This window comes from Adiantum capillus-veneris, chromosome 3 (genome assembly GCF_014529385.1).
Source record: "Adiantum capillus-veneris isolate H3 chromosome 3, ASM1452938v2, whole genome shotgun sequence".
Classification (NCBI taxonomy): Eukaryota; Viridiplantae; Streptophyta; class Polypodiopsida; order Polypodiales; family Pteridaceae; genus Adiantum; species Adiantum capillus-veneris.
Genome location: NC_140933.1, coordinates 19,422,034 through 19,443,260, shown reverse-complemented (window position 1 = coordinate 19,443,260; position 21,227 = coordinate 19,422,034). Strand labels below are relative to the sequence as shown.

Sequence of the window (21,227 nt, the reverse complement as noted above, 5' to 3'; positions counted from 1 at the left end):
GACGGACAGATCGAGAAAGCTCAAAACTGCGACTGACACGGCCACCAATAGTAATAGCACTGCTGGCAGTCCTGAAGAGAGCAGAAATGCCTGAGATCCATCTCGAAGGGAAACCCATCCTGGCTAAAGTTCCTTCAAGAAAGTCCCACTCAACACGATCGTATGCTTTCTCGAAGTCAAGGATGAAAAAAGCGAGAGGCTCAGAAGATGATCTGGCCCACTCTACTACCTCATAAAAAGTGAAGATATTATCCAGGATGCATCGATCCATGACAAAGCCTGTCTGAGAAGTATGAATAATATCTGGTAAGAACGGCCGCAAGCGATGGCTGATCATTAACGTTAATATCTTATAGAACGAAGGGAGTAGGGTAATAGGTCTCCACTGTCGGAGTTGAGTGGTGTCACCCCCCTTCGGAATAAGAGATATGAGACCTGAACAAAGATCCGGATGCATATATCCTGATGCAAAGATGTCCTGACAGCCGCGAAGCAGTGGTATATGCAATACATCCCAATATGTCAAAAAGAAAGCTCTAGTGAGGCCATCCTCTCCTGGACAGGAGGATGGATCAAGACTCTCTATAGCAGCATGGAGCTCTGCAAGTGTGAAGGGTGCCAACAAGATCTCTTCCATAGTGTCTGTACAACGGTGTCGCGTGTGATGCCAGATCTGCTCATGGGCAAGTAAAACCTCAGTAGTGTATACATCAGCAGTGAACAATGTCTCAAAATAATCTGCAGACATATCAAGTATAACATCAGGATGCATATGTAGTGTCCCCTGAGCATCGCACAAAGTCCTAAGGGTGGTGCCAGGAGGGCGCTCTTTATCCGCAACGACGAAGTCTTTATTCATTCGATCAGCTTTAGCTATCCAATAAGATACTGAAGCATGATGAGTGAACTCAGACCTAGCATCCTGTACGCGACAAATCTCCTCTGTGAGCTCTGTCTGTCTAGCAGCGAGGTATGCATCCTGAGGCCACTCCTCAAGCAAGCGCTGAGTGGAACCAAGAGGGATGTGAAGATCAGACTCCCGTACTCTCAACTGACGATGAATAATTGCGGTCTGATCACGGCAGTAAATACTAGACTGAGTAATGCAATGAGCAAGAAACTCTCCAGGGGGTCCACAATAAGAAGCATCCGTGGACCATAAGTGACGAATCTGCTGCTGCAATACTGGGGTGGTGAGAACACTGTCAGGGATGCGGCAGCCTCGTCTCTGTGCAGAGGATCTAGTGAAGGAGATAAACAATGAGATGGGTAAATGATCTGAGAGGCTGGTCCCTCTCCATATAGTAGTGAATCCGCCTAGAGCAGCTGCCCAAGGGCCAATGTAAAAACGATCAAGTCGCTCTAATAATCTCCCCTGTTGTCTCTGAAACCCCCAAGAGTAATGAAGTGTAGCAGGGTGGTGACCAAAAGAGGGTATGTGCCAGGCGTCAACACCTTGAATAGCTAGAAGAAATCGATACCAAGTTGGCTGCTCATCGGGAGAGATGGATGATAGAACCGGAGGTGTGATGGCTCGCCAATCAGAGTCGCTCTCAACGTTGTTGAAGTCACCTCCAACAACCCAAGAGTCGAGTCTACAGCAGGTAGAACAGCAGCCAAAGAGGACCAAAATGTAGCCCTCTCCCGAGGAGTAGTGGGTGCATAGACTGACATAAAACCAATGATAGTTCCCGAATCCGGATAGAAACATAAATTGCTCCGCCAGCGACAAGGGTGCCATGCTGCTGAACTGAGGCCAAGTAACGTGGTCCCACTGAGATGCATACATTGCAACTCTGTCCATGAAGGCCCAGAGCAGGCTCCCAAAAAGTGCGGGCACCCGAGGGCATGAGATTGCCAAAGGGAGTGGCAATCTTATGCTCTCTCTCTCTCTCTCTCTCTCTCTCTCTCTCTCTCTCTCTCTCTCTCTCTCTCTCTCTCTCTCTCTCTCTCTCTCTCTCTCTCTCTCTCTCTCTCTCTCTCTCTCTCTCTCTCTCTCTCAGATGTCATGTCTCTTTCTACCTCAGTGATCTCTCTTCTCCACAGGTGTGCCTTGTCCATGTGTGGCATTGCAGGTGTTCTAGATCGGAGTTGAGGTGTCCACCAGATCACGAGCCAGTTCTTGTCTTCATTGCATCTTTTGTTGCCACCTTTGACATGGTATAGAGCCCTATGGTGATACGATCACCTTGGATGCTCGGATTTGGCTGCTTCAGTGTGGTTTTGGACATGATTGAGAGAGAAGAAGCTTCCTGTTTTTTTATTGGTTTTCTCCAAGTTTGGGGCAGATTTGGGTATGTGGAGGCCTTGGATCGTCGTCCACGACTCTGTTGGATTGCTTTGGTTTTCCCAAATGGAGTCATGTTGCCATGCCTTCCTGCAAGGGGAGCAAGCATGCGGTTGTTGGATCCAAAGGGGGAACTATTCATTTCCAGCTTCGTCTTTAGAGAGAAGTGTTTGGACAGCAATAGGATCTTCTTCAACACTTCTCGAGGAGGTTTCTATGGCTGTGTTTACTTCGAGGAGATGGATTGGCAGATTTGTTGTGGCTTTGCAACTGCATGTCCTTCTAGGAATTGTCAACAAAGGTACTTATCCGATGGGTAGCAGGTTGATGATTCAGTTGTACTTTGTACCAAATTGTGGATCGTGGATGAAAAAGGGGAGATCTCTTTGCTTCTTGAAGCAGAGGATGCTCTTTGAATTTTCATTGCCCATCTAAGGATGGAAGCTACAGTTTCGGCTTCAGTTGACTCTTGTTCATCCGGTATGCAGATGCAGTTGGTTTTGACAGGCTAGAACCACTTCTTGTTTGATCATCCGACTCCCTTGAATGAGGTTTAGAGGTGGAGCATGTGGTGCAAGACCCTTAGCCAACAATGACAACAGTTTGAGGAGGTTTTGTTGGAGTGTGGACTTCTCCTATCTCCATGTTCTCTTCTTCCCGGTCATTCCTTTGCCCTGTTGTGAGCTTCTCATTACCATTTGTGGGACACTTAACGATCTCTTGTGAGCTTGTCAACACCAATTTTGGGACAAGTTTGCAACCTTCTATGGGCAGTAGCTTTGATGTTCGACAGCAGATTTGTCAAGATCATTCGGATGACAAGTTTGCACTTATTGTCCGCAATTAGTGGGGACATCTAGTTCCTACTCCCGCAGTCAGCAACATTTGGATGCTTCTTCCATACATCCCTTTGGAGAGCTCCAACCTTGGGGCATCCCTTTCCGATCTTCGTGGGCATGTTGCAGTTTCCCAAGCTGGTTCCTTTACTCTTTCCTTGAGTATTGGTGTCATGTTGTGTATTGGATATTGATTGCACAATTCAGTTGTGGATACATTATGTTCTCTTCAGCACAAGAACAAAGGACAATTTTGATGAAAATTTTAAGGACACAAGTTACAATAGTAGGAGTATATGTGCTCTTCCAAGTCTGCATGCAATTTGGCATATTGTACTTGATTGTACTTACAGGGTTGATCTTGGCAGACACAGAGAGGTGGCCGACATTTGGTTTAATCTCAGGAAGTTTCATTGAGTAGCTAGGTCTTGTTGGACCCCGACGGCTTCTTTGGCAAACATGATACTCAGGTGACGACTTTCAGGTCTTCCCATTCTTAGCAGTCTGAGTTTACCGATGGTGTGATTCTCTTTGAGTCTCGAGTTCAATGAGTTTCAGGCTTTGTTATTCAGTTACAGAGGAAGCATTTTTTCTCCAGGTTGTCCCACATTTCTTTCTAGTGGTACTTATTCTCAACTTCCTATCTTTGGGGGAGTTCTCAGCTTTAGCTATGGAGCTTTTAGTGACAGTGTTTGCTATGTTCCGACGTGGGGTTGAGTCAATTATTACCTCAGAGCATCTGGGCTTACTGGTGGTGGCGCGTCTGGATCTCCTGGATCTGCATGCGATGGAGCTCAGAGATTTGCTCTAACCCAACCACGATCATACGCGCAACCCTTTCACCACACCCACCCATGTACCAGATCTTACACCCCCATTTGATATAAAATGGAGCCAGTCAGCTTGATGCACTCCATGATTGTACCAAGGTTACATCCGGTTGTACCAAGGTTGCATCCATATGTACGTACGGAACCATTCAGTATGTACAACCGTACAGTGCGATATTGTACAGCCAGCTTTAAAAAGTTTGGGGGAAATTAACGTTGAGCGTATGGATTTTGGCGGACAGTTGTGGCGAGCCCTTTTGTGTAGTTTAGGCTGTATAGAATGTTTACGCCAAGGCTTAAAACTTTGGAACGCACCAATTACGATTTCTAGAGAGCAGATTTGTGCAGAGACCTTCACAGACAGTCACATAGAGGCTTCTACCTGAGACTTTCCCGAGTAGAAAGGTAAGCTCCATTCTCCCGTATGCTCCTTCAACTCTTTCTTCCTATGTTGCGCGTATTCTCTGCGACTCCCCGCCCTCTCTGAGCATTTGTTCTCCTCTCGCATTCTTCATGTGTGTGCATTGTAATGTTAATTTGTTTATGAATCTAAATTTTGAAAGGTTTGTGAACTTAATTTCAATATAATATGGGTTTTTTTACAAATGGTACGTACCTATTGTGTACCTAAAAGGTGGTTCAGTACAGAAATACATTCCGTACGTACCTTAATCATGCCATACACTTCGTACCTTTCCACCTTGGATTGTACTTCTTTGAGCATATAGATGTGCACCCATGTGCCCCAGAGATATAGCTCCCACCCTCCCCCCACTATACCATGTAACTTGTATCCCAACCTCCCATGGATCACCCCCTCCCATTACCACAAGACCACATTTTGTTACTTTGTACTTCTGTCCTTTCCCTGTAGATGGAGGACACACGCATGTACATTTTGATTCGTCTCATAGGCCGACTGGGGCCTCTAATAGAGGTAAAAGGATCTCTCTCTCTCTCTCTCTCTCTCTCTCTCTCTCTCTCTCTCTCTCTCTCTCTCTCTCTCGATAGAGTCTTGGAGGAAAACTTTGAACTCAAATCTCGCTTGAGCAAATTAGAAGAACAATTCAAGTCTATGGCTGACCGCACCACCGACAAAGTAAAGGAGGTTGAGGCAAAGGTTAGCCAAGTTCACTCAACAACCATCGCCCAAGTAAAGACGTGTGTAACAAAGGAAATCTCCGAACAAAAATCTCAAGAAGATAATGCCCTCAAGGTTCGCATCGGTGGGCTCCCTTTGCAGTGGTGCACTGTTGAGGACACCCTTGAAGAGGCAATCATCAAACTTAACAACATTATTGAGCCAGTCAACATCAAGTCAGAGGATGTTGCTTGGATCAATGATACACATCGTCATGTGCGTCCCGAGCATTGTGTCCTTACCTTCAAGACCAAAGAGGAGCGGGTGAAGTTTCTATGTCAATCCCGCCTTCTCAAAGAAACCAAGCTTTGGATTGCAGAAGAGTTGACTATGAATCAACTCAAGAGTAAAGCGAGCGAGCTTAAGAAGGTGCATGAAGCGCGTAAGCAAGGCAAATGGGCAGTCTATCAAGGTGGCAAAGCGATCATCCAGGAATTCCGAAATCCCAAACCAACTCTCCCCCCAACCGACCCTTAGGTTTTTGTTTGTTTTCTCCTTCCTCCTTTTTCCTACCCTACCCTCTTGATGGACCCTCAGTCCTTAACTGATATGTATCAACCCACACTGAGAATGAATCGTTGTAATGTTGTGTTTTTGGTCCCATAGGTCATATATGACCTCCGTGGACGATAATCTATCTATCTATCTATCTCTCATTATTGTCGATATTTTTTCTTTTATGGTACTAAAACAAGTTGTTTTCCTTCGAAAAGAACTTTCCTCAAACATCCATCAAGATTACTTAGAGATTCAATAGACCATGGAGGAAATCCAGCTTCGCTTTGCTTTCAGTTTTTTGTATCAACTGTTTACATTTTATCCTCCTTGCTCGATGGACCATTGCCAAAGGAGGTACAGTCAATGTGAGTGCACCATCTGAACCCATGAGCATGCAAGTGCAACCACTAAAATTAATTTTCCTGTAGAAGACAGCACATAGGAGGCTCACTTCATTCCATTTCTGAAAAAGCATACTTCGAATCTCCCTAAATAGCCCAGCTTCTATACCTATGCTTCTATTCCAAAATATATCCTTGCAATCCCCCTTTCACCCTTCAGAGAGGCCCATAACTCTTTACATAAATGAAAAAAAAAAATGATAGCCTGGTACCTGGATGGTGCTGCCAAGCAGGCACATTGTGACCTGCAGAGTTCTGAGGAACTGCAACATGAGCTTCTGACAATCGAAGAGCTTGAAGTCCACTTTCATCGAAATAAAAAGCAGGAGAAATGGTTGTAGGCAGAGCACAGCCTTCCCTATGCCGTTCCATCAAATAAAGTGCGACACAAAATTCATTCAGAGACAGCATACTGTCATGGTCTTGATCGGACAAATCCCAAACCTGCTTCAAAACCTCTGGAAATAGCAAGTACAAGGGGACCCTTGAAGTAACAATCCTTGCACTGTACACAACTTGAGCAAATAGCTTTTCAAGTTTCTTCTAACAAAAAAAAAGCTAACTACCATACCTCGAGGAAGCCGCCAACTTAGGAAAAGGTCACGGGCTTGAGCCCCACTTATTTTACCATCCTTATCTGTGTCCACATCAAAAAATATTTTTGTATAACGACGCACAACAGCATCGGTCATCTTCGGCCAAGGCTTTGATCCTGCAGGCAAAGGAGCTGCGAATCCCCGTTCTGCTCGACCTGCTGAACTTGCTACTGCTTGGAGCTGCCTTGGTGCTACTGAAGTTGGTGTTGAAGAAGTAGGAACAATTTCGAGCGAGGCTATATCCGGTTGACCAGAAACTTGAGGTCCCCTTGGCTGAGGTGGCTGATTAGGCACTGTCAAACTCAGCTGTGGAGTTTGTGCAGACCCCTTTGACTGCCCATGAATTGTAGTAATCTGTGGATTAGTTGGCACTGCTGTAAAAACATCCCCTCCAAAAAGATCTGGCTCCACTGTTGTCTTAGGAGGTGTGACAGCGTTCACTACAGGTGCAGTACCCTGGAACAAATCTTGTGTGGGAAGAGTTGCCTTTGTCTGTGACAGCTGGATACCAGGGGGGTTGCTAACAGCACCGGGACCCGGCCAAGAGGATGACTTGTTACTTGGCCAATCTGAAGAAATGTTTGCTGATGCAGCAGGTGTCGACAGTGTTGAAGTTCTCTGTAGCTGTGTGGACATGGTGGGTCGAAATCCTTGGGGTAAAGGACCAGCTGTATACTGTTGCTGTCCTGGAGCAACTGGTCCTGGAACAACTGAGGATTGGACAGGTCTTGCAGATCCAACTAACTGCGGATTCATTGCCGTAGGAATTGATGACATTTGGATCTGTGGAGCAGGAATTTGTGATGCAGCCGGTTCACTCAATGCTTTGCTTACAAGAGCAGGGGTGAGCTCCCTTCCACTCTGCGCCACTGTCACAAGCTTCAGTGCATTATAAAACTCCAGTCTAGAAAGGAAACCAGTTTGCCCTTTGTCTGCATATTGCCAAACCTGCCAAGTAGAAGAGAACTTCAGCTCTAAGCAAGAGAACTCCAAATACCCCAAGCAGCAAGACATTTATTTTGCAAGAAGATTTGCATTCTCTTCTACTTCTTTCTCAATATTGTGCAGTTAGAAAGCCAAAAGAGAGGTCCAAAAATTTACCTACAATGCGAAGTGCAAGTGATGGAATTATGGTAGTCATCCTCAGATGTGATACAACATAGGCTCCATTCAATCAAGAAATTAAAATGGACATGGATGAGGCAAAACTAAAGAGAGCACATAAACCATACCTCTGATCAGCTAACACAATCTGTAATGCTCTGCTACAAATATCCACATTATCACAAAAGCTTGCGGCTACTAAATAATGGGAATGTGAGGTTTCTTAAGCATGGGCAATCGTGTGACCAATTGGGAATTTATTGTTGTTGTTATGTCAAGGATCGCAGTGATTGAGGGGGAGTATCACGCATTCCCATCACATTGCATGCAGCCATGGACTGTATGTAGCCCATGCAACATTTTTGAGCGCATAACTCGAGTGCAAAGCTTGCATCAGCAAGCTCCATTTTTCTCAACCAATGGCTTAAGGATACCCATTCATTATGATCAGAAACAGATCCTGGTAAGTTGAGATAGTAGATACCTTGGCCAAAACCTCGCGGTGGAGGTTAGCTCCCTGGAAGAAAGAGACAGCCTCCTGTCCGCTAATGCGACCATCGCGATCAACGTCTGCACGCCTGAAGTAGGCATCAAAGAGATCCGGGGCAGCCATGGAGGAGATGTGAGCAGCTGCTAGAGCGGCAACCGCATCGCACGCGCGAGGACGACGATCGAAGTGAAGCAACTCTCCCTGTCTAAATTCCGATTTACTACTTGTCTTTCGTTAGTGCGAAGTAAATTATTTTCATTGTTTGCACATATAATTCGGAGAATAGACATGCTATAAGTGCAAAAGGGCATTGGCTCCCTAAAAAATGCGCTCCCCTCCCAAGGTTTGGAACCAAGAATCCCAATCTCCGAGCGAGCATTAAACCGAGCAAACAAATACAAAGACATTGAAAACATTTAGACACATATTTGTTGATGACCAATAGTTTCCAAGGAAAACCCAAAGGATTCATATAGCGAGCAAATCCGAGTGAGCACTAAATCAAGCAAAGACATTGAAAATATTTAGACACATATTTGTTGATGACCAATAGTTTTCAAGGAAATAAATTGGTAGTTTATCGTGCCTATGATGAAGTAAACCCATATGATTTAGAACTATGTTGTCGTATAAGGTAAAGCCAATATATTCAAAACCATGAACTCTCTTACCACAGTTGTTGGTAGTGAATGCAAAGACAGTGTAGACATTCAAACACAGTGCTATTGATGACCTATAATTTTTAAGAAAATATAGTCGAGAGCATACTAAGTAACTGAACTCACGCAATTCCTTACAAGGTAAAGCCAAAAGATGCAAAAATTGTCAACTCCTAGGATAGAAGCTGATAGTAAATCCGAATGCCAACAAAAAACGACCACAATATACTAAATACATGGAAAGTTTATGTGTTCGAAGCCTTATATTTTCGACGTATCCCAAAAATTCAAAATTGCAACCTAAAAACTCCTAAGATGGTGGTTGATAGTTAATGTAAACGCCCACAAAAAACTACTGCAACGAGCAAATCTGAGTGAGCACTAAATCGAGCAAAGACATTGAAAACATTTAGACACATATTTATTGATGACCAATAGTTTCCAAGGAAATAAATTAATAGTTTACCGTGCCTCTTACGAGGTAAACCCATATGATTTAGAACTGTGTTGTCGTACAAGGTAAAGCCAATATATTCAAAACCATGAACTCCCTTACCACGATTGTTGGTATTGAATGCAAAAACTGTGTAGACATTTAAACACATTGCTATTGACGACCTATAATTTTTAACAAAATATAGTCGAGAGCATACTAAGGAACTGAACTCACGCAATTCCTTACAAGGCAAAGCCAAAAGATGCAAAAATTATCAGCTCCCAGGATAGAAGCTGGTAGTAAATCCAAATGCCAACAAAAAACGACAACAATATATTAAATGCATGGAAAGTTTATGTGTTCGAAGCCTTACATTCGACATTTCCCAAAAATTTCAAAATTGCAACCTAAAAACTCCTAGGATGGTGATTGATAGTTAACGTAAATGCCCACAAAAAACTACTGCAACGGTGTGCAGTATATAATTTGAACATCATGTTGTGTAAGTATCCTAAGGACGCACAGCTGCCCTAGTTCCCCCCAAAGCCTGAAAAATTTCTACCTTGGATAAAGTAGCCTAGTGCATGAACTCATGGGCATGTGAGTCTAACCCAAGAATATGAAGAAACACATAGTGCATGTGTTTGCACGGCACGTAGGTCTGTTTTTTTTATTCTCTCTTTTGGAAGTCCTCGCATGTGCATCGTGGAAAATCAGAGATTGTCACTGAGTATGTTATCCCCTTTGCCTTGGACCCCTCTGTACTGACATAGAAAACATGTGTTTCATTGCACACAATAATCACTTCTTTCACCAATTTTGCTTCAAGTGTGCTCCCCGAAGTAATCCTTGTATGAAAATCTTTTGTCAGCTTTGATCTCCACTTAACAATCTTCCCATCCCTATACCTAGGACGGAAGGCACTGGGAACACTATTTCTTGATCGCAAACCACTACCTAAATTGGTAGCTTTTGTTGTCGATTGAAGGACAAATCCATTTGCTTGCAAGTGCTCCACCTCAACTAGCAACAATTGTGTTCCCTGTGCTACATGCCAAACACCTGGTGCTGGCCCTGGAGCCCCTACAATCATTTCATGTATCCACCATGTATGCATGCTATTGGAGTTGCAAAATCACACAAAACCTTCCACTAAACCACCTGGATTTGAACCAGAGGCAGGATACTTTCTGCGTCCCCAAAAGCATGGAGCAGTAGTTCCACGTGTGACATCGTCATTCCCTTCATTGATGTATCGTGCACATCTAACACTCTAATTATCAACCATCCCAAAGCAAGTCATCTTTCGACCAGTCTCAGTTCTTCTTATAGCCCAAAGTGTCTTTGGAACATTAACCTCGTGCCAATCTTTGCCAACTCCATAGCTAGTCTCTGGATGTACATCTGGCCCTACAACAGCCTCTGTAACTGTCACAAATTTTGGTCTATGACTGTCTTCATCAAGCAGCTCATCTACATCAACAAATGTTGGTCGCTTCTTCTTAACACTCTTCTCTCGTAAGGGAGCTCTATTCATTTCAGGGCTTTGAAAACCCATCTCATACATTGAAGAGTGTGTCAAGTCAATGAGGGATTTGGAAGCTGACGTTGTTGGTGATCGGCCCAAAAATCGCTTTGCGAAATCATCGATCCCAGGACCAGTAGCAGACCTAACACCTTTTAGATAAGCATTGTATTTGACGCTTTGTAGCACTGCCATTGCCATGTCTGCACCAACTGCCTCATACAAGCTAATTTTCTCTTTGTAACCAATAGATGCACACATGCTTGCATGCTTAACCTCAAACAAGTTTGTTGTGGGCACAAAAATTCCAGACTCATCCTGTGTTACAAATCTCCCTCCCCAATGTTGTACTCTTACATCCCACCAAGCCATCCAAGTCTCTAAACAAGCCATCTCTCCATCGACAACATGCCCTGCCTTCCAAAATTGGCGTAGATCTTCTTTACAAATGTCTGCTTGATTCTCAGATGGTGCACTCCGCCATTTTCGGCACAAGATTTTGTGATCCTCTTGTGAAGATGGACGGATACATTTCACTGCATGTCGAATCATGGACTGCTCCCAATGAAAGCCACATGATCGTTCTTTGGAAGGTATTTTTGTTTTTGCTCCACCAAAGTAAACAGTCCGAACAGCAACCCAATTTGCATTTGCTTCATCTGCCATAAACCCTCTGAATTCTGGCTTTTCATACCCTTGATCTTGCACCACTTTATTTAACATTTTCCAAAACTCTATTTGAGAAAATTTATTTTCAACAATGAATTGATAGGTGGCAATTGTCATTAATTCACGCACAAATGGGTCGTAGACATGAGCAGACATTGTTGGCTACCCTTGAACACGGTGCACATGATCAAAGTGAACCCACATTTTCTCTAAAGTTCCTCTTGGACGCATCTTATTCACCAAGTCAACTCCACTCCCTGGACCTATGATCGACATTTTGAACACATGTGGCTGCTCTGAACCTCCAAGCTGTCCAGGAAAAAGTACACTATGAATGAAATGATACCTACACCTACTCTTGAGGTCTAGGACAGCTTCCAAACCTTTTGCACTGAAATGCTTTGACCTCTTGGCAATCTCTAAGCTCCTCTCTATTCTTCACTTGTTAGATAGAGGAGTAATGGTATCAAGAAATTCTGAAAACTCTCCATCTTCAATAGTGTCATTTTTGCCAGCAGTTTCCATCACTAGCTTATCTATTATCATGTCTTGGGTAGCAACACGTTCTAATTGCTTGGCAGTTGTGAAAGGATCTTGGTTTGCTTTAGTTTGCAGAAGCGAATCTATCATTTGCTCAGCAGACCTATTCTTTCCCTGAACACAAGGGTGCTTATGCTCTCCCATATGAATATCACATCGAGTAACTCTTTGCTTATCTGTTGGCAAACATTAATAAATAACAGCAGGACATGTTGCAACACAAAAAGGCATTTGATTGCAATGGACACAAACCACTGTCCCCAGCTCAGGTGTCAATATTGCAATGGAAATAACTTTAGAGAGACGACCACGCCATTGTGATTCATTATGAACTCTTGCTCGCAAATAGAAAGGACATGCATCATTGACACAACGGAGATGACCTGAACACCTACTGAAGCGAATGGCACCAGGAAAGCAATCACTGCTACAAGTGACATATTCTGTCCACAAATGACAATCATGACGCTGCTCCATGCCAACCATTGTATTGTCGTTGCTTGTTGGTGGCAATTCAAATGCAACATATCCATCGTATTGAGCAGGAATCTCCTTACATTGAACAATTTCATTAGTCTTCTTCAAAGCAGAATGAAGATTGTTTTTATTGGGCATTGATCGAATTATATCCATGACACTGGTCTGATTCTTTGTGACATCACTTGAACCAATATCCAGAACTATTGGAGAAGCTTCACTTCCCGGGAACCCTTGATGTTCATGAGTGTTTGTTATTCGAACTTTAAAAAACTGGCACACTTCATGATCCAGTAAAAAGACCTCTTCACCAGAACCTGACCTCGAGGATTCCATTTTTACACATTCCCCATTCAATGTTAATGGGTGCAGAGTAAACGAACTGGTAAACAAGCCAAAACCTTCTCTCACTGACTGTAAAGGTAATTCATGGAATCTGTTTTCAAGAAGTAACAAAAGTTTCTGACCACGAACTGGACCGTAGATAGTAATCTGACGACCCATTGTAGCTGCAATCCACTAGAATGACACAATAGCTTTCAAATATGACGATTCCCTTTTTAACAAATCTAAATATGTTTTTTAATGTTTACAAAAATAAATAAAAATGATTTAATATAAACTTTAAATTTTTTTGCAACAAAAGCGTTTCATGATTCTCGTTTCATGATTCTCATGCAAATAATTATTCCATATCCTTCTGCCATAAATGCAGAATCGCACGTTGCAAATGATTATTCCATATCCTGCCCACAATTCAAGACACATTAGTGACGATTTTCTTTTCAAAATATTTTAAAATATATATATACAATTAGATTTAATATAAACTTTTTAAAAATCAACAGCGTGAACATTTAATGATTGAAAATTATTAAAAATTAAAATCATGAATGCACCAACAAATGTCGTTCAAGACAAATAACTACTCCACCAACTCAAAATCACTAATCCACTCTTCTGGTTTATTCTAACAAATGTCTTACCCCATTCAAGATCTCTGGCTTTCCTGGGAGAGTTTGATGTGAGCGCACATTAACATGCAGTTCTGGAAGCAGGTCTCAAATCTGCAGCAGAGCGCACACACTTTGCGAGCGGGTGTCACAACAACTCTCTAAGCAAAGCGCACGTTAACGTGCAGTCTTTGGGAGCAGGTCTTTGGACGCAAAGTGGTGCAGGTCCCAATCGGATCAATTCTCAAAAAACCAAAGCTTTTAATGAGCAGTGAGCGGTCTTTGGGAGCAGATTACTCAGCACTGTTCACAGAAAACCGGCTAAAATTCTCTAAAACTTGGTAGATTTTCAAAGCTCTCCTTTTCTCCAACAAAAGTTTTTGGTAAACACTGTGGTACTCAGGTTCCTACAATAGTTTTTGATAAACACTGTGGTACTCAGGTTCTTTTCAAAAAACTAAAGAGAAGCAGAGCAGTGAGCGCACGTTAAGGGAGCAGAGTACTCAGGTCTTTGGGAGCAGAGTACGCAGGCTCAAGTCGGTAGGTCTCGGCAGCGCAGTTCTCGGCAAATCGCGTCAGCGTCAGGACTCAGCAAATCGCGTCAGCGGCTTCAAGTGGAAAGCGAGCCTTTGTATGTACTGTGTGTGTGTGTGTGTGTGTGTGTGTGAGAGAGAGAGAGAGAGAGAGAGAGAGAGAGAGAGAGAGAGAGAGAGAGAGAGAGAGAGAGAGAGAGAGAGAGAGAGAGAGAGAGAGAGAGAGAGAGAGAGAGAGAGAGAGAGAGAGAGAGAGAGAGAGAGAGAGAGAGAGAGAGAGAGAGATAAGGAGGAAAATAAGGGAGCTGCAATGGTTGGAGCGTTGACGTGAATAGGATTACTCACATGACGTTATTGACATCACAAAACGAACTAATCTAGCTGCTAGGTTGTGGTACTTTGGTGGGAGCTCATGATGTTGTTCTTGATTGGGATGATGATTGGGTGCAGGTGAGAATTCCCGGCTTGCATGCGCTTCCTGACTTACACAAGCTGTCTCTTTGCAACAGACTAGCACTTGATTATTCAGGTCCATTCCCAGTCTCCTTAGAGGAGCTGAGCCTCTGGGCTACTGCTCTGCCAGGGTTTTCGCCCTTGACAGATTTGTTCATATCGGGTTGCTCTGAGCCATTAGAGGAGCTGAGCCTCTGGAATTGCCAGCAAATTTTGGCTACTGCTCTGGCAGGGTTGTCGTCCTTGAGATATTTGCTCATATCGGGTTGCTCTGCTAGGTTGAATTTGTAGAGAATGAAAAGCCAAGATTTATAATATGAGAAATATGCTATGTGGCACTTGCATTATGTTTGGTACAGGTGCTCTCCACTTTGTGTGTTGGACACACAAAGTGGATTTGACAAAAGTAGGAATGAAAGTCTGTGAGTGTATATGTTTTGAACCAAGGAGACATCAACAAACCGAGGACGAGGGACTCAAACAGCAAGATCAGAAAGCTTTTCAATTTGTCAAAGGAAGATGAAGGCAAGGAAGAGGCGTAAATTTTCATTGAAAAGGCAATGAGGTTGCTGAGTATCGGAATGTACATAAGTATGGGAGCATCACGATTGAAGGAGCAGTGAGAGTCCATCTTGCTAAGAAGAGTTCATCTTGCCTCTCTGTCGCATCAAAGAGTTCATCCTAATCCAAGGCTGTATGTGCATTCAAATGCGTGAATTTGCACTTGTTTTGTCAAGTGCGATCCCTTGTGCTGGCTTTGGTTGTCTAATCCTTTGAAGATTTTAAAGATTATTTTTGTCTGCAGTTTAGAGAGAGAGAGAGAGAGAGAGAGAGAGAGAGAGAGAGAGAGATTATTTCTGCCTCACCGTGAGTGTGCGGTCTCTTAAGGCTTTCAAAATATGGTTATGAGTCTGAGTTGCACATGCAGGAGAGAAAGCACCTACGAAGTCTGAGCATCTGTCATCCGAGTATCGACGCAAAGCTTGCATCTACATGCCAACATCACCAAAAAATCGAAGAGGAGCAATGGCGAGACGTAACGGACGCCCTCCTGTTAGGTACATTTTCTCACCATTTTTTTGATGTCATTATTATACATGTAGAGGTGCCCGTCGATGTGCATGCCTAAAAGCAAATTGTATAAAAAATAATGTATATATTTTTACAAAAGCAAGTTGCTTCTAGAACTACCCGTTGACGAGAATGTTTGTAGCTTGCTAAATTTTATTTAGTGTCTAAAGACCTGCATGTTAACGTGAATGCCTAGAGACGATGTTTACATATGAAAAAAAGCTTTCAAATCATCCAAGCTTGCTAAATTTCAGATTAATTAAAATATCAATTAGTGTCTAAAAACCTGCATGTTAACATGCATGTTTAGAGAAAAGTGATTAATGTTTCAAAAGAGATTATTTTTGTTTTTTATATTCAAAATTAAGAAACCCTCATGTGAGGTGTCCATTGGATTATTATATTTTTTGAAATTTTGTTCCACATTCAAAGGAGGTGCTATCCAAATATTTTCAAAGATTGATTGTGTATTTTATTGAACGTCAACTTAAAGACCTGCATGTCAACGTGCATGTTTAAACCAATGTTTCTAGAATTTGTTTTTATGCACAAAACAGGTTCTAGTCATATATGTTACATGTTATCGTGCATCTTTACAAGCAATTTTTGGTTGGAGATAGTATTTATTTTTTGTCTTCAATCTTTATTTTTTGACTATGTAAAGATTAAATTATGTTTGAAACATTACTTATAGACATGCATGTTAACGTTCATGTTTAAAGGCAATGTTTTCATTGTTAACGTTCATGTTTAGAGCTTATAGACATGCATGTTAAAGTTCATGTTTAGAGGCAATGTACAAATTTTTTCAGATGTTGATTGTGTATTTTATTTGTAGTCCATCTCGTGGAAGATTAAAGAAAAGTCTACGTAATGAAAAGTCTACACAACCACTTGAAAGTAGTGAACAGGTGTCATCAGTGTTAGTAACAGAAATGTCAGAGCGTCATGGCATTGAAGAGGAAGAGATTCACTCTGTGGATGTTGACCAAGGGTCTATGCACGAAATTGATGACACATTGGCTCCTGAAGAAAACGAACTTCAAATTATCCCTTGGGAAATGCGAGATGAGGTAACTGCAGCTGCAGAGATTGATGAGGAGCAAAATATTTTTATGCATAGAGGTGCCGATGTACTTCAGACCACACGTATGTTCAGCTGCTTCGACTGTCCTCCTATACCATTGTGTAGGTTGATTCCATATGCTAGAGTCGGAGGTTTAAGAGATGATTTAGGTGGATTAAAAACGGCTTTTGCAAGGGACGGATATATGCAAGAAAAGGGAGCTTTCATTGTTTCACTTTGGACATTTAAGAGAGAGAAAACCATTGCTACAGGTAAGCTGAAGCTTTTTAAATTTGTTAAGTGAATTTCTATTTTAAAAATTCTTTTTGAATTCACTAATTTGGGTTTCTTGTTTTGAAGATGACATCAAGGAAAAGTGGGATCCTCTTTGGATAGAAATCAATGAGGAGTATGAGTTGGAGCTCAAAAGTCAACCAAGGTTTGCAGATCTGTCAGACCACATGTTTTATGTTTGGGAGGGCAACCATCGCACGCTTGCATGGACTGAAGCTATCAAAGAGAAGTTTTCCACCTCAAAGGAGAGACATTGTAGGGTCCTTTGTACTATCATAGATCCCACCAAGGTTTCTGATATTGCATTGCTAAGTAGCTTGCAACGAATGAATGTGTGAGTATCTACTAAAGCATATATCTTGTTGTTGAATACTTTATTATGGAAACAAATCAATATGGGTTTTTGCAGTATGAACATGCATGCTTTGGTGGCCACTCACATACGGGATGAGATTGTGAACACCAATCACATATGTGCAGCTGAACATGAAAGCTACCTAAAAACTCTCCCCGACAAAGATCAGAAACTAATTGCATATGTGCGAAGAAAGTATGCTAAAGGTGCAGAACCTTGGTATCCACTCACACGACGCTACCTTGGCATGCTAGTTTATGATGTGAGTTTTTTTTTTTTTTTTTGCTTGCAAATTACTTTTAAGTCATTTGAATAACTCTTAGACAAATTGGTTTTTTTTTTTTCAGATTCAAATAACTAAAGAGAAAGAGTCTAGATTGACTCAACTCAAGCAAGGAATGCCTGTAGAGGATGTGAAGAAGGAGGAGAAGAGCATTCATCGTGAGATAATACATAAATATCAAGAATGCATTGGAAAGGTACACTTCACCAAATAATCAAGCAATAGTCATTGTGTTGATTGTTGTTATGGATGTGAAGTAAAACTTCATGCTCTTTGTATTGTGTGGTAGCTCTTTAATATTTTGGATCCCAATCTTGGGACAGACTGGTTGGCAAAGATTATGTCACTCAAATGGGGACATGACAGCTGGGCAACTTTGGAGAAGCTAAACTTGATTGCACTCCATGATGCCCCTATGCAGAATAGAATCCAATGGGTTTCATTACTTGAGTCTGATAGGATCACAAGGACTGCTTTTGGTTTGAAGAAGGGAGATAATTTGTTTCGACAGTGAGTATGATTTACTAGTTATTTAATGTTTGGCTTGCTTTGTCTAAGAAATAATATTTGTTGTGGTGTTTTGCTTTTTTTAAATTTGTAGTTGGCTGCGTAGAGAGGGCTACCTTGCTCGTGTCTATGAGAGAGCAACACAACTTGTTTTGGACAATTCAAATGTGCCAGGAGGGGCACCATTGCCACATGAATGCACATTGGGGTTCTACTTTGATGAAATTAAGTTTGAAGCTAGGCCTTTTCTCTATCCTTTGGAGGTTTCTTTGGAGGCCAAAAGCAAAGATGTAGAGAAACAAGCACTCAAGAAAGTTGATACTTTTCGAATGGCAGCTCAACGATTGGCTTACAGGTTTGTAACAATTTTGATCTTGCTTTGTATGTCACTATCGAGTCATGTGTTCAATGTTTTTGTTTCTTGTTAGGTTTTTGTCACTTTTGGTTTCAAAAGGGATCTTGCCAACTCTCCCATTTGTGGTGAGACAGTGGGCACAGACTGCGTCAAAGGACACATATATGTACCCCCCTAGCATGCCCACTTTGACAACATGGGAGAAAGATACATGTCCATGGTGGTTAGATATGGTGCAGGGTCACATCCTTGAGAGAGAGAAAGAGCTTGGAGAAACCATGCTTAGGGATGCAGCAACAGAGGCGAGACAACCACCACCTGCTAATTATTAGCGAGTGCTTATGATATAGAGTTTAAGTATTGACAAATGGACATATCATTCCTTCTATGATTTTGAAAGTGAATATTTTGAAATCCTCATGTGAGGTGTCCATTGGACCATGGTTAGTTTTAAATTTTCTTCATTTTACAAAGGAAGCTTTGTCCAATTTTTTTTATGAAAGGCTCTTGTATTAATGATTTGACAACATAATTTGTATTATGGATAATACATAACATTGTGAATTGATGAGACGAATGCGACTCCTTCAAGAATTTAGAGAATTATTGACAAGTGTTTGTGATGTAGGGTTTAGTTATTAACAAATAAGATAGTGTTTGTGAAAATGTAGCTTGTTGAGTTCATTTTCTTGTATTATGATTCACTTCCCTATTTTGTTTGCTATGTGTTTTGGGTCTTTATGTTATGTTTCACTTTTTGGCATTTATGTATCTTGCAAAAGAATTACGTTTAATGTTATTAATGAGATCCATAGATTGAATTTTGAGTGCATGCATATTGACTACATTCACTTTTGCTTGTTTGTGGAAGTGTATTGCCGATCTATGTAGAGGCAGCGGCTCAAAGGATGGCGAAGCAATTGCGATATGACTTTCATATCTGTGAAACACGTCATAAACGTAATGTTTTCATTAATGACGGATGCGACTCTTCATAGAGTCTAGAATTATTATCGAGTGCTTATGATCTAGAGTTTAAGTATTGACAAATGGACATGTCATTCCTTGTATGATTTTGAAAGTGAATATTTTGAAATCCTCATGTGAGGTGTCCAATGGACCATGGTTACTTTGATTTTTTTTTTCATTTTACAAAGAAAACTTGTTGAGTTCATTTTCATGTATTATGATTCACTTTCTTAATTTGTTTGCTCGGATCTATGTTCGCTCGGAAAATGTCACTCGGGGTATGGTAAGACTCGTTTGGAAATGGGTAGGTAAAAGCTCCAAAATATATTGGGGCAGTGCTGAGAAGTAGAACACACCATCCCCTGCTAGATGTAGAAGGCACGTTGGGTACATGGTTTAGAGAATCACATGTGGAATTATTCGATTGGTGGGATTTAGGGTTCAAAAACCCACCCACGGTCGTCGGCTCATGTATGGCCGTAATACTTGAAGGTTACTTTTTGTCTCGGGATAGCACACCTTTTGCACCATTCCGAGCTCAAAATCTCTCACCATAGCTCACGTAGGATTGGAACTGGGTAAAAGGCCCAGTGTTGAGAAGTAGAACAAACCGTCCACTACTAGATGAACAAGGCACGATGGGTACATGGTTTAGAGAATGTGATGTGGAATTATTCGATTGGTGGGATTCAGGGTTCAAAACCCACCCACGGCCATCGGCACTTGAAGGTTACTTTCGGCCTTGGGATATACGCAATCTCGGCAAAAAAATTGCATGCTGCATCAGAATTGACAGTGCCTAGTTTACTCGAAACCTCTCTCTTACACACACCTGTTGCACCATTCTGAGCTCAAAATCTCTCACCATAGCTCTTACAAATCTCTACGCAATTTCGTTGTCCTTAAGTAGGGGCAGCCAAAAGTTGTCATTCTAGCCGATGGGCATCATGGATTTCCTAGAAGTAAACGACATTCACACTTATCTATTTTTTACTAGGCAAGTGGTTGTAAAGCACACGCTCACCCATTCCCCTTTTGGGTGTCAATCCATTTGGTGAGTAAACATTCTCTTGTAATAGTTGCACATATGGCTTTGAACTTCATCCATTGTAATGTACATTTTCATTGGATGTGAAAACATACCTTAGATGTGAAACAAGACACGCTTGCAAATTCCTGCTGAATTTTTCTTGTTCAAGTTTGCGAAAGGGTCCCTGTATGGGCACCATGTGACCTTTTGTTGTTTTAGAATGCCAACACTTCTGATAAGAAGTTTAGCAACAAAAGGTCACATGGTGCCCATACAAAAGCTCATCTTAGCTTCTGATAAGAAGTTTAGCTAAAGAGGATATACTTCTCCAACCATTATCCTTGGCTAGCCTACAAGGTGACCCTGATAGTGCTCATGGACGTGCTTTGTATCACGTGAGTGGGAGTGGGAGTGTTGCTATTAAAAAAAAAAAACTAACTAAATTAAACTCTTTGATAAGCTAGCCTTTGCAAAAGTAACTTCAATACTACATTATAAGGTTTGTCATCTACCAATTTTTTAACAATTGGGGTAAGGAAGAGTGTACTTTTTCCTATAATGTTACTTCCTATTATGTGCTTAGTGTATGATGAAAGTTGACCAAAAGTGAAGCTTTTGATTGTCTAGAATGAGCTATTTATTTAAATCTCTAATGGGAAGGTTCATATGGATGCCTTTGTGTCATCGTTGCATGTCTTTTACGTGCAAGTTGTGACTACTTCATCTATTATGTATGATTAGGGCAAAAGGAGCTCGGAGCAAGAGCAATCGTGTGGTAGTATATCTGCATGCCTATCATAGGCATCTTGTCAAAATTCCCCTCCAATCACTCATACTCCTCAAGTCTCAAATGCTATAGATGTAAATGT

General features: G+C 41.7%; 2 protein-coding genes across 3 annotated transcripts in view; one reads left to right on the top strand and one right to left on the bottom strand.

Annotated features, from left to right (window-relative positions):
* Nucleotides 1–8,444, bottom strand: part of LOC147460565 (uncharacterized) — a 78,463-nt gene extending 70,019 nt beyond the window's left edge. Inside the window, exons 1-3 of one of the 2 annotated variants that reach the window (XM_086508026.1) lie at nt 8,178–8,444; nt 6,565–7,537; nt 6,206–6,451 (exon numbers count right to left, since the gene is read on the bottom strand). In XM_086508026.1, the coding sequence (XP_086364152.1) occupies nt 6,206–6,451; nt 6,565–7,537; nt 8,178–8,306 (1,348 nt within the window). In that variant the 5' untranslated portion in view covers nt 8,307–8,444. The remainder of the gene's footprint in view (nt 1–6,205; nt 6,452–6,564; nt 7,538–8,177) is intronic. The other variant, XM_086508029.1, reaches the window with a different exon arrangement.
* A 7,010-nt stretch (nt 8,445–15,454) lies between these two features.
* Nucleotides 15,455–18,691, top strand: LOC147460564 (uncharacterized). Its single transcript, XM_086503340.1, has 8 exons — nt 15,455–15,486; nt 16,338–16,837; nt 16,926–17,193; nt 17,269–17,476; nt 17,562–17,693; nt 17,787–18,007; nt 18,099–18,359; nt 18,433–18,691. Exons 1-8 carry the CDS (start codon nt 15,455–15,457, stop codon nt 18,689–18,691), a joined length of 1,881 nt encoding a protein of 626 aa, XP_086359466.1.
* Nucleotides 18,692–21,227: the final 2,536 nt, after the last annotated feature.